At 56.5% G+C, this 12,455-nt stretch overlaps 1 protein-coding gene across 1 annotated transcript; it reads right to left on the bottom strand.

Moving 5' to 3' along the window:
• Nucleotides 1-248: 248 nt before the first annotated feature.
• Nucleotides 249-12,071, bottom strand: EAH_00037810 (ubiquitin-transferase domain-containing protein, putative; the record flags this gene model as incomplete). Its single annotated transcript, XM_013395507.1, has 17 exons — nucleotides 249-432; nucleotides 705-839; nucleotides 1,361-1,527; nucleotides 1,761-1,879; nucleotides 2,111-2,834; nucleotides 2,975-3,091; nucleotides 3,238-3,321; nucleotides 3,437-5,757; nucleotides 5,888-8,354; nucleotides 8,492-8,708; nucleotides 8,927-9,141; nucleotides 9,370-9,740; nucleotides 9,878-9,974; nucleotides 10,134-10,759; nucleotides 11,134-11,230; nucleotides 11,521-11,775; nucleotides 11,988-12,071. The coding sequence occupies 17 exons, from the start codon at nucleotides 12,069-12,071 to the stop codon at nucleotides 249-251; spliced, it is 8,280 nt and encodes a 2,759-aa protein (XP_013250961.1).
• Between the last annotated feature and the right edge of the window lie 384 nt (nucleotides 12,072-12,455).

Raw genomic sequence — 12,455 nt, 5'->3', positions numbered from 1 at the left:
CGAAGCGAAATGATAATAGACAACGAGCCGCAGTACAAACAACGCCCTCTTCGCTGCCTGGCAACGGGTCCAGAGTGTCTGAACACCCCACACCCTATGCAACAGGTCTCGTAAGACAAAACTACGGAAAAATCCCCAAATGCAAAATGTTTGCCAATCATCCTTGAAGGGCTCGTTCGCTGGCCAGCCACCTAAGTAACCAACTGCGTAAACAGCTGCTTCGCCAGGTGCTGGATAGCGAAGTCATGCTATGAGAGTGTAAATGCACCCTGCCCCTCCTCTAGGGCTAGAAGAAGCCTTTCCTTTAATATCTGCTTGGAGGAGTAGTTGGGAAGTTTGATATAATTGCTACAAGTCATCACACTGGGTAGCAAACAGTCGCTGCCCCCGCCTCCCGCGGCAGGGTTCTTCCGGACAACCTTCATCAATGGCCTGCGGCCGGCCAAAGGGACAGGGAAAAGCAGCACAGTGCAGGTAGAGATACGTGGGTTTGCTGCAAGGCAATAAGTAAGCAGGTCTTGGTGTTGGAAATGCACAAGTGGCACGTCATCAAGTGGATGCCTAGTGAACAGATTTCGCCACCTAGAAGGCTCGATACTCAAGGAAAGTTAAAACAGGTAGCATGTGCTGGTCACAAATAAGGCCATAAGCCAGTCACTCGTGCCTCCTTTTCCCTGTAGCCACGGTGAATAACTTCGCCTCACCGGAACCCAGCAAATCCGCCGGCTGGCAAAATGGTCGATCCCGTCACAAACTTGAGAAAGGCTGCTCGCTGCGCAGGGTTGAAATCCACTAACACCTCAAGGAAGTGCCCATACACCGCGCTCGACGATGTGAACCTAAGGGAGAGAAACAACTCGCAGGAAAGTACAACAGATCGGAGAGAAACAACTCGCAGGAAAGTACAACAGATCGACGAACGATCAATGGCTGCCTTTCTGCCCTACACAACAGTTCAGTGATGCGTGTTCTGTGAGTCCCCAATTCTTCTGGCAGCCTTTCCAGTCCCCTGTCATGGGGATCTGTGGGCCATTTTATCAAGATGTGTGTTCGTGACTACAACTATCGATAACGCGCACGCCTCCTCCATCTGCCTGTCAATTCTACTGACTTCCCAACTTGCGCATGCCACCGTTGTGCAGGGAGAACGCTATTGTCTCTCTATCCTTGCCTCTCTCCCGTCCTCGCAGTGAGTTCCTCCCTCGTGCAAGTCTAATGACACTGCCGCTTCTCCTGTTGTCGCCGCAGTCGCTAAAACAGTTGCTAATGCTACTATGTGCTGCATAGGATCTAGCAACGCAGTTGGGTCGGTCTCGTGTGTGTGCGAATGCTGCAGCTTCCTGTCGACATTATGCTTTACCCATGATCGGGCGCCACGTGTGCCCTTAAGTGTGATAGCGTCCAGAATCTATCCTGTCTCGTCCTTTCTCTGTCTCCAAACAAAACTGACGAGACTTCCATCGGTAACAGCGGCGAAAGGGCAGAAAGGGGACAGAAAGAGCCAAATCCCAGACGAAAAGCAGAGGCCTGGAAACCGCAAACACCCTCGCGCCAGCAGCTTGAATTTCCTAGTGCGCACGTTAAATGCATGGATAGACAGAAATATGACTGACTGCCTAAGGCCCCCTTACTCGCATGCCAGCTCACCAAGAGAAGCCACAAATAAAGCCATAACGCAGATGTTGAAACAATGGACTACACCTAGTTGCACTCCTACACAAATTACGCTTAGGCAGCAGAGACTGCAGCAGGAAGCGTACCTGCAAGAAGATCCCCTCAGCGAGCAGTACAAACGCCAACCGCTGAATGAAAAAGTCCAGAGACGCGTTGGAGACAAGCATATTACCGCCGCCTTCAACCAGTGCCTCTCCCCCACCCTCTGCAACAGCAACAGCAGCACCAATAACACCCTGCACTAGCAGCTATAGCAGTAACTGTACAAGCATTTGCAGAAGTTGCTGCAGCAGAATCTGCAGAAAGAGCTCAAGTTCAATTGAACCTCAGGTCGTCTGCTCCCAAGGGGGGGCGGCTACCTAGCCAAACCAAACGGGCACCCCCTGGAGCCCACAGCGAGTGACAAGAGTTTCTCTTGCGGCTCGTTGTCACTTACGAGGAAGTACGAACGAGCAGCACATATCTTTCACCTCATTTCCATCTGCTCGGTGCTGCACCATTTGCTGCAAGGACCTCCCAAGGGCCTCGTCAACTGCAGCAACAGCGGCAACAGCAGCGGCAGTGCATCCGCAGTAACAGGCACCAAGCCGAAGCCCCGCCGTTGCGGCATTTGCTCCTTCCACATATTCCGTTCCCGCCGCAGGCTCCATGCAGTTGCAGGGCTTGAGCCGTTCCTGGTGTAGCCGTGGGCGAGCAACTGCCTCCCAGAAAAACGCATGCAGGCCCGTGTCTGTTGTGCTGCTGCGGCCATCAACCAACGCCTTCGCTGCCAGCTGTCCCAACAAACGGAAGTGACTGAACAGCTGGCGCTCCAATTTGCCACTTTCTGTTGCTGTTGTTGCTGCCGCTGCTGCATCCGGTCCAGGCCGAGGGGAAACCCCGGTGCTGTTGTTGCTGTTATTGCTGCTGGAGGGATCCAAATCCTCCTCCATATCTTCTGCCCCTTCAACCAGGTCTGTTCGGTCTGTTCGGCTGGCAATGGCTCTTCTTCTGATTCTCCGCTGCTGCTGCTGCACAAGTGGAGAAACTCTCGGACGCCGGAGCATATCTACGGGGACGCGAGATATATCTGTTAAATATGCGCGAGGGAATAACCCTCCCCCAGTGCTGCAGCTCAAGAACAACTCGGGATCCTTGCAAGACAGCAGCGCCTCAAGCACCTGAAGCAGTAGCAACACAGACCACAACAGCAATCCACACTCCCTGGATGCTCTTACTAAGCGGAAAACACGCCAGTTCCTCCCACTCAATCCCCAACACACGACAAGGAAAAAGGAAAAGTGTAGAAGATGTAGGTCACCTCTGCATAGAATTCATTCGTTGGACCCTGGCCGACTCCCTCCTCCCCTGCGAACTCCACCTCCAGCACAGGCTGTTCCTCACTACCGCGGTTACTCGCCAGCAGATGGTCCATTACCTGCACCAGCAGCAGCCCAAGACGGAATGCCCTTTCGCGTTCTCCAGTGGGTAGAACAAACGCATTGGAGCACGCCACAGAGAAATACCATAAGTACTGACAAAAACGCAAATGAGTGTGAAGAGCTGCAGGGGATTCGGCCCTACCAAAGGTTCTACGCTTACTTTGGCGGCGCTCTCCACTAGGTGGGAACGTGGCATCTTCACCTTTGTCCGCGGAAGCGAAGCTCCCTGAAAACACAACGCAGAGAAAAAAAAAAATAAAATCCTCTCTGGGTGTGTCTCGTCCTCAGTCGGCGAGCTCCTGCAGCTAGCGTTGGTCCAGGTGCTGCTACTGCTGGCGTACGCCTTCCAAATCTGCCAGAATTTCTTGCTCGCGCCTGTTGCTGCTTCCTCCAGATGCCGCTCCCTGCAGCTGCAGCAGCGGCCGCAGCCGCTGAAGCAGCATGGCCTTGCTGCTGCTGATACCAGTAGTGGGAATATTCAGTAGCGGCTGCACACCGCTGCTGCTGCTACTGCTGCTCTGCCGCTGACCCAGCAGCAGTTCTGCTGCTTCTTTCAACCGAACTTTGTAGACAAACTGGCCTCGCATCGATCCTAGATGCTGCTGCAGCAGCAGCAGCAGCCTCAACTGCAACGGGAAAAGAAATGGGCACGCAAACACTAATCTCCTCAACCAATACGGTGTTCTGCTATGGCTAGTCACAGCTGCAACAGGATCTGCCAAAACAGCTCCAGCTTTTGTTGATACGCTACTCCAGCATGATACGTCTGTCCCTGCTGCTGCTCCCGCTGCTTCGCTGCCGCTGTTGCTGCACAGCCCTAGAGGATGCTCACACAGACCCCGTGAAGAAGCAGCAGCTCTAAACAACGTTGCTGCCGTTGCTGCTGCTGCTGTACTGTCCGAGTCGCCCACAATGCTGGTGCTGGCGATGGAAGCAAATGCATACAGCCGCGGCAGCTGCTGTAGGAGGTTGTGCAGGTACAACAACAAAACTACAAAGGGTGCAGCAGGTGCCGCTGCATCTTCAAACACATTCGGAAGAAGTAAGTCCCCATCTGCCGATGCAGGTTCTGCGGTAGAGGCGGGAACTACGGGCTTTGCTGTTGCTGCTCCCTTAGATCCAGCAGGACTAGCCTGCTTGCCAAGGCTGCTGCTGCTGCGTCGGGTAACACTGACGCCTGCAGAAGGAAGTGCGTAGAAGAGTGGAGCAGCTTCATCTGAGGCCGCATGCAACAGCAAGTCAAGACGGTGCCAGCTGCTGCAGTCCCCCCTTAAGTAGGCTGTTGTTGCGGCTGTCTCCTTTTGGGTGCGAAACACACACCATCCCGCCAGATCCTCCAACAAGCGATGCTGCCGCTGCTGCTGCTGCTGCTGCGGCTCTGTTGAGTCGCAGCACGTTGAGAGAGCATCCCGCTGGTGCTGCTGCTGTTCCTGCTGCAGTTGCTGTAACAGTCGCTCTGCGCCCAACGCCGGATGTACAAGAGATGTGACAAGCGGTGTGCTCCGACCCAACCGAAGTCCCTCAGTAGTAAGCAGCTCGCTGCCACTGCTGCCACTGCTGCTGCTGCTGCTCCCCGTCTTTGGTGCGGCAGGCAGCACGAGGTAGTCAATGGTGTGGGCCTTGTCCCAAAGGGACTTACCCTGGACGGCTGTTTCGGCGGCTGCTGCCGCTGTCTGGGCTACCGCTCCGCGTTCTTCAGCCATAATGCAGAATCGCCCACCGAGATCCACCTGCAGCACCCCCCGTCCGCTGCCGCTGCTGCTCCTCCGTCCCCTCCTTCCCGTGCCGCTCGTCGCAGGAGCGGAAGCTGCAGAGGGTGGGTCAGCACTGTCCGTGTGCACTGCTGCATCGCCAGCAGGAGCAACAGATACACGCCTCCTAGTATCGAGAAATGCCGGCAGTGCGTCTATCTCTCGCTGCCTGGCTGTGCTGCTGTTGCTGCTGCCGCCGCCGCTGCTGCTGGGGAAAAGATCAGCCAACAATGCTGTGGAGAGCAGCATTTCAAAAGTGCTGCTGCCCCCCTGAAGCATTTGCTGTAGCCGGCGGTACGCCGCGCCACCAGCGGGAGCAAACCACCCGCTGCTCCTGTTGCTATCACAACAGCTGCTGCTGCTGCGTTTGGCCAAAGCAACGTACCCTCCATACAGATTGAGAGCCTCCATTACAGGCATCTGAGGTGGCACAGGTACGGAGTGTACGTACAGCTGGATAGCACCCACGGCTGCTAGACTATGCCTGCAGCAGCAGCTGCTGCTGGGCTCGGAGGAACCAGCCGCTCCACCAGAAAGTGCGTCTTGCTGCTGCACCAGACCGGCACCGTCTCCTCTTGGCGAAGCACGAGCCGGCCTTGCTTCACCTGCCTGAGCTGAACCGACAGCGACTTCACTAGCGGCCGGAGGTGCTGCAGCAGCACTGCGTTGCACTGGCTCCTCATGTTCTCCCCTCTCTGGTCCTCTCGTCAACTCGTCTCCACTGCTTCCATCGCTAGGGCTGCTGTCGCAGCTGCTGTTGCTGTTGCTGCTGTTGTCGCTATCTGCTAATTCTTCCCCCTCAAAAATCATAGCGCCTTCTTCACTGCTCCTGCTGCTGCCGCTGCTGCTGAGAATCTCCTCGTCGCTAGCGCTGTCCCTGTACTCGGGTTCGTTGTCCCCAGAATGCCTCCCTGAAAGACGCAAGAACGCATGCAATCAAGTAGCACAAGGTGCTTCTGCATCACTTCACTGGAAGTACCAGCGGCGGTCCTACTAGAAGCAGAAGTAGGAACAGCCGCTACTGCAGCGAAAGGGGACTACCTGTTTTGATATGACTGTCCACATCCATCGAGTCGCTGCTGTCTAGGGAGTTCACTTCGTCCTCCTGTGTCAGCTGCTGCTGCCGCTCTTGGGAAGCCTCGCCCTCCGCTGATGAGCGGCCAGCTCGCGACCCCCGTTGCCTCAAGACGTCCTCTGCTCTTGTGTCGCTGCTGCTGGGTTCTTCCTGTTCGTGTTGCTTCTGCTGCTGCTGCTGCTTCTTTTTGTTCTTAGTCGTCCTATGTTGTTGCTGCTTGTGTTGCCGGTGCTCCTGCTGCTGCTGCTGCTGTTGGCCCCCGTCCGCCTTAGACTCCCGCACAAAATCCTCCGCCTGCTGCGGTTGCTGCTGCTGCAGCTGTTGCAACGGTGCACGCCCAGCGGTCTGCACTGTTCGTCTGATTTCCGTCTCAACGCGTGACAATGGAGCCCTGCAGTCTACCACCAGTGTACTGCTGCTGCTTATGCTGCTGGTGAACCTGCGACCCCAAGGTATCACATCCCCAAACAAGCTGCCCCTCTGGTGCTGCAGCATCAGCTCCTGAAGCTGCATCATCGGCGTTAATCCGGTGCCCGCAGTAGTGTGGCTGTTACTGCTGTTGCCACAGATGCTGCGCTGCAGAGGCGTCCGCCGGGCGGCCAAGGCAGTAGTATCTGATGCGGTTCTTGGGTGAACTGTCCCACGCCCTCTGCGGGGCCCGTCTCTGGTGCTGCTGTCCGCTACCGCTGCTGATGTTGCCCCTCCGGACGCACCAGAAGGTGGTGGCGCGTTGCTGCTGCTGCTGCTGCTGCTGTTGCCAGGCTGTCCTCGGCGTCGCTTTATCAAGCAGCCGCTGTTGCCGGCGTTTGCGCTACTGCTGTTGCTGCTACTGTTGTTGCTGCTACTGTTTGCGTTGCTGCTACTACTGCTGGTGCTTCCCCCTGTGCCGGCTTTCGCCGTCGCAGCAGCCGCTGCTGCCGTTGCCTTGGATCGCGCGCCACGCACAGCCCGCTGTGGAGTTGTTGCTGTTTCTCTCTTTCTTGCTGCAGTTGCAATTTCCATCCCCGTGCCCGCTGCTGCTGCTGAAGCTGATGCACCAGATGTTGCGGGTGCAGCATCGGCAGTCACGTGCGCAGGGGAGCGACAGCCGCCGCCGGTGCGACTGCGAAAGCGTCTCCTTGATGACCTCGCTGGTGGGCGTGCTGCCTCTGCTTCTGTAGTTGTTGCTTCTGCTGCTGTTGCTGCTGCTGCGGGCTTCATCTCGGTATCTACTGCGCCGATGTTACTTGCAGCAGATAGAGACTGCTCGCCCTTAATATCTTTTGCAACGATAATGAGGTCTCGTTGCAGGTCCTGCACAACGAGGAAAGGATCGGGCTGCTGCAGAAACTGCTGTTGAAGCAGTTGCTGCCGCCTGGAGTCACCCGGAGGGTGCGACAGGTGTTCCTGCTGCATTTGTTGAAGGGCGCGCAGGCCTCTCGGACCGCGTGGCCGCTGCTGTAGCCCGGCTGCCCGGTAGCTTGGCTGTCTGCCTGCTGCTGCTGCCGCCGATTCTCCTCCTGCGGCTGGTCGAAAGGCCCGCAAGTGGGGAGGCAGCACATCCCGTGCTGCTGCAGCAACAGCCGGTAGCTGTTGTTGCAGCACAGGAAACTGCTCCACGCGGCTCAAGCATTTTGCTGCGAGCATCGCCAGCCGCAGCAGCAAATCCGGAGACGCAGCAGACCAGTCAACACCCTCTAGAACACTATGATCTTGCTCCTGCACCTGAGGGGGGCTATCGGTCAAAGGGAAAAGAAACGCGCGCAAGAAAAGCAGCCCCCGCTGTCTGAGTTCTTGCTGCTCCCTGCAAGAGCTGCAGCGGCAGCTGCCTCTGCAGCAGGGGCTGTTTCCAATGTTGTTGCTGCTGCTGCTGCTACTGCTTGCGCCCAGAAGGTAGCAGCATAGGGCATCCGCAAGTTGCGAACTGATGATTTCGCACGCCGAGATACTCCGTGTGGGGTCTTCCAAGAGTTTCCGTAATTCCACAAGAGCCAACCACTGCTGCCGGTGTTGCTGCTGTTTTGCTGGTAGAGGTTGCTTCACCTGTTGCGTCAGTGAAGAAGCCACCTGCTGCAGCCGCTGCTGCGTGCTGCAGGGCGGCGCTGAGCCAAGGTGAGAAAGCTGCTGCAGCTGCTGCTCAAACATAAAAAGGCAGGCCTCCCGGACCTGCTGCAGCAAAGCGATCAAGTCAACGCATGCTATTGGTTCGCCTGCAGCAGCAGCAGCAGCAGCAGTTGCTGCTCTGATGACAAAACGGAGAATTCCCGTGGATCCATCCCCAACGTTTTGCGGCTGCTGTTCGCCTGCACCACTGTCGCTGCTGCTGCTGCTTGTGCTGCTGCTCCCATGGTCTGCCGCTATACGGTCCCGCACGCCTGCTGCCTGGAGAGCTACTGCTGCACCGGAACCGTGCTGCAGTAGCAGCTGCAGCACGAGATTCATAACGACAAAGTTCTGCAGTACAGAACAAAAACAGGAGCACGAAAGGCACAAACCAGACGATCTGAGCAGCCGCAGCAGCAGCAGTAGCAATAGCGCGCCCTGCCCGTGCAACGGCAGCAGCAAATGCAGGAACAACACCCTGAACCTACCAATGCATCAGGCTGCCCCATGCTGAGCGTGTGGGCGCAGATCTCTCCGAGGGTCTTGAGATCGAGGTGAAGCACGAGCTGCTGCTGCAGCTGCTGCTGGTTGTTGCAGGGTTCTGCTGCAGTGCAAGCAGCGGCTAGCAGCAGCTGCAGAACAAAGCGGGAGAGGTCTCGCGTTACGGATGACTCCATAAGAGACAGCATTGGAGCTGCAAGTGTGCTGCACAACAGTTTCACTCGCAAGCAGTTCCACACACCTGCTGCTACTGCTGCCGCCGCTGTTGATGTGCGCCGCTGCCCCTTCCTCCCTCCCTATGGTTTCACACATCCCGTGCCTTCAACGTGAAACGCCTCAACTAGATTCCCAAAGCCTCAACCCTGCAATCACGTAAGTGCTACGATCTAAACCCTCAGCCTAAACCCTAAACCCAGGCTTACTGCAGAGCCCGACCAAGTAATTCAGGTGTCTTCGCGAAGACAGCAGCGCGGTTCTGATCTATTGTCAGCACATCTGCTGCTCTCGCTGACGCTTCTGTCTCCACCCGCCTCTCCTTTGGCGGCTGCTGCAACGGCAGTTTAAAGCGAACAGCTGGGAGGAGTGAAACTCCCAAAGCTGCGACGCTCTCCAACAGTAGCATTTCCTGCCTCTTGACCTGTAGCCATAAACTCACTGAAACCTAAACCCCAAGAACTAAACCCTCCAGCCTAAACCCCACGTGATGAACCCTAAACCCCAGTACCTACCCCCAAAGACTTAAACCCTAAATCCTAGGCACCGAACCATGCACGCTTTGCCGAAGGTTCAGCCATACTCTCTGCGAAAGAGCGTACACGGAAGGCGAGACCTTGAAGGGTAGAGGTCTGAGGGTTTAGGAATGTACCAGTTTGTTTACAGCCTCTTGAAAGTCTGAAGTTCGCATTTGTTGCTGCAGCAGCTCTGCTGCAATCTTGTCCGAGTAAGCAGCGAACACAGACAGCACATACATCGCGTCCTGCAGCATAAGTTGCTGCTGCCACGCGAGGGCGTTGCTGCTGCATTCCGTGACCGTACGTGCAACCAGCTGCTGTAGCGCTGTTGCTGCTTCTGACCCTGCTGCAGCAAGCTCGCTAGCCAGCAGCTCCATTCGATCGGCGTAAGCCTTCTGACAAACCAATAGCCACTTGGCATCAGCCTCCTCGTCCTGCTGCTGTTGTTGCTGCTGCTGTGAGGAGCCCAATTCCATGCTCCCATCGCCATCTATTGCTACTGCTGCTGCACAGCAGCATACACACGGTGTCGACGCGCCAGAGCCATACATGCCAGCAGCGCACGTCACAGTGAAGGTAACAACAGCAACAGCAGCAGGGCACTCGGCAACAGCAACACCAGCAGTACCGCGCAGACCCCACCTTGTGCAACAGCGAACTCAAGGCCAGCAACTGCAGCAGCTGATGCTGCTGCTGCAGTGTTCATGCAGACAAAAATTGTCAAAGTAGAACGCCAACTCTGACAGGCCCCCTAAAACAGAAACCACAGCGACGGAGACAGTAGAGCTCCACAACAGCAGCAACGGCAACAGCAAAAGCGGCCACGTTTGCAATAGCAACAATGACAGCACCAGCAGCGCTAGGAATGACGGCACGGGCAGCAGCAGCAAGGACAAACCTGCAGCAAAGCCTCGTCCTTGTAAGACAGAAGTGAAGAGAAGAAGGGGAGAGTTGGGTGTATAAGGCTGCGGTACTCCTCGAGCTGTACAACCAGCTCCCGGTGCTGCTGCTTTTCCTGCTGCAAATGGTGTTCCAGCTGCTCCTTCAGAGTCTCGAGCTTGCTGCTTCCGTTGTTGCTGCAGCTGCTTCTCGTTCCACCAGCAGCAACAGGCTCGGCCCTGTCGCTCTGTCCCGGAGCGGCAGTGGCAGCAGCTACCGGCTGAGCGGCTACGCGCTGCTGCTGCTGTTGTTGCTGCTGCTCAGAGCGCTGCTGCTGGTGTTGGCGCTGTTGCTGCTGAAAGAAGGTTTGTCTCCTTGCCCCGGCTTCTGCTGCAGCTGCGGCGACTGCTTTATCTGTGGCAGCAGCAGCAGCAGCAAGCGCCTTGGCTGCTGCCCTCACGGCCTTGCGCTGTATGTCCAGCTGAAAGAAGTCCAGGATAGGGAGCAGCGCAGCAGCAGCGCCCGACAAGAAGGACAGCAGCGGCTGTTCGTCAATGACGCGACAGAGAATGAGCAGAAACTTCTCCCCTGTGTCAATGTACTGAAGATGCGATAGCTGGTGTTTCAAAGCCTCCATATACTCAGCTGTACATACACAGGAAGCGAGACCCACACAACCTTATTTCAACGCCCGAAGACAACAAAGGTTTCATACACCCTTTCAAACAGAGGCAAAGGCCAAGCCAAGCCAACAGGGACAGAAAGAGAAAGACAGACGACTGTTGAACAAACTAGCACAAACAAAGAGATGGACAGATCACATCCTGAAAAGGAGAAAGAAAGAACAGGCACACTGACAAGCACAACAGGGGCAGCAACGCAAAACAAGGGAGCGAAAAACGGACAATACGGACAGAAAAGCAGCCAACTCACACATGGCGAGCGTGAAACACGACGACGCAACCAACGAAAGCAAATAAAGAGACGAGCAGTGAGCAACAGCAGCAGCAGCAACTCACGCGTCCGGGCAATAACGGCTGCTGTTTGCATGGGGAGTACATCCAGCAGCAAGTAGACACAGGAGCCGATCACAAGGTCCTTCTGAGTTGCCATACCCTGCAAATACAGGACGCACAAAGCCATCGCACCATGCTGCTGCCGCTGCCGCTGTTACTGCTGTTGTTCTCAGCAACTGCAGCGACTGGAGGAGGCAAGGAGAGAGTATGTCAGGCTTGCAATGGAGGTGGATGAGACGCACGGAGGGAAAAAAGAGAGGGCGGCACAGACAAGACATCACGCAACCGGCGATTACCGAGTCAAGCAGCATCAAGAAGAGCACCGAAAGAAAAAAAACAGAAATGATACACAAGGAAATCCTGATACGAACAGCCGCCTGTCAGCCTCACATCGTCGTCTGCTCCCCCAGCTAGCTCTCTTGCTAGCTGCTCATCCAAAGCTTCCTGCGAACCTTCAGCTGCTGCTGCTTCGGATGCGTCTGCCGCTGCAGTATCGCACTCGCCGCCGCCAGCAGCAGCTGAACCTGCTGTTCTCTTCTGCAGCAGCAAGAATAGTGCATGCAGCACACGCTGCAACGGGAAAGACCCAAGGTGCTCGTCGGTGGCAAAAGACAGCCACTGCTGCAGCTCCGTCAAACACGCCAACTGAAACGCACAGCGACACAAACTCTTACTACTGCTGCTATTGCTGCTGTTAACGCTGCTCCACGGGGTGATGGGGGATGCTCACCGCGTCGCCGGTGCTCAAGATACTGGCTCGGCTACTGTGAAGGTTTGCCATGCCACGGGTGCGTATCTTGCTGCTGCTGCTGCCCCTGCTGGCTCAGCGGCGGCGGCTGTTGCGCCGCAGAGCGTACCTGCTGGGCCTCGTTCGGGTGGGCGAGTAGCTGCAGCACGTGCTGCCAGTGCCTTTCGTCGCCATCTTGACCATGTGAGAACATCTTCGCCACTTCAGCTGCTGCTGCTGCTGCAGCCGCTGCAGCTGCTGCTGCGACCGGTAGCCGATGAGGAGCCGCGCGCTCTCACGTAGCAATCGATGGCCCCTGCTGCTGCGGCTGCTGCTGCGGTTGCTGCTGTTGCTGTTGCGTACAGTGCCTCAGCTACTGCTAACGCCCCCACACAAGGCAAGACCAAAAGCCCCCAAGCTGCCTCTGCTGCCGCTTGCTCCTGCTGGTGCTGCGGCACAATTGCTTTCCTCCCTATTGCAACCGCGGTGGACACTGCGTCAGCAGATGCAGTTGCTGTGAAGGCAGCAGCAGCAGCTGCTGCTGCTGCAGCCACGTGAGTTCCTCTAAAGCCTTGATCGTTCCAACCCCCCCCCCCCG

The sequence above is a fragment of the Eimeria acervulina genome, genomic scaffold (genome assembly GCF_000499425.1).
Source record: "Eimeria acervulina Houghton genomic scaffold, Eah_scaff421, whole genome shotgun sequence".
Lineage (NCBI taxonomy): Eukaryota > Apicomplexa > Conoidasida > Eucoccidiorida > Eimeriidae > Eimeria > Eimeria acervulina.
Note: the sequence above shows the minus strand (reverse complement) of the source record. Positions and strands in the feature narration are given on the sequence as shown.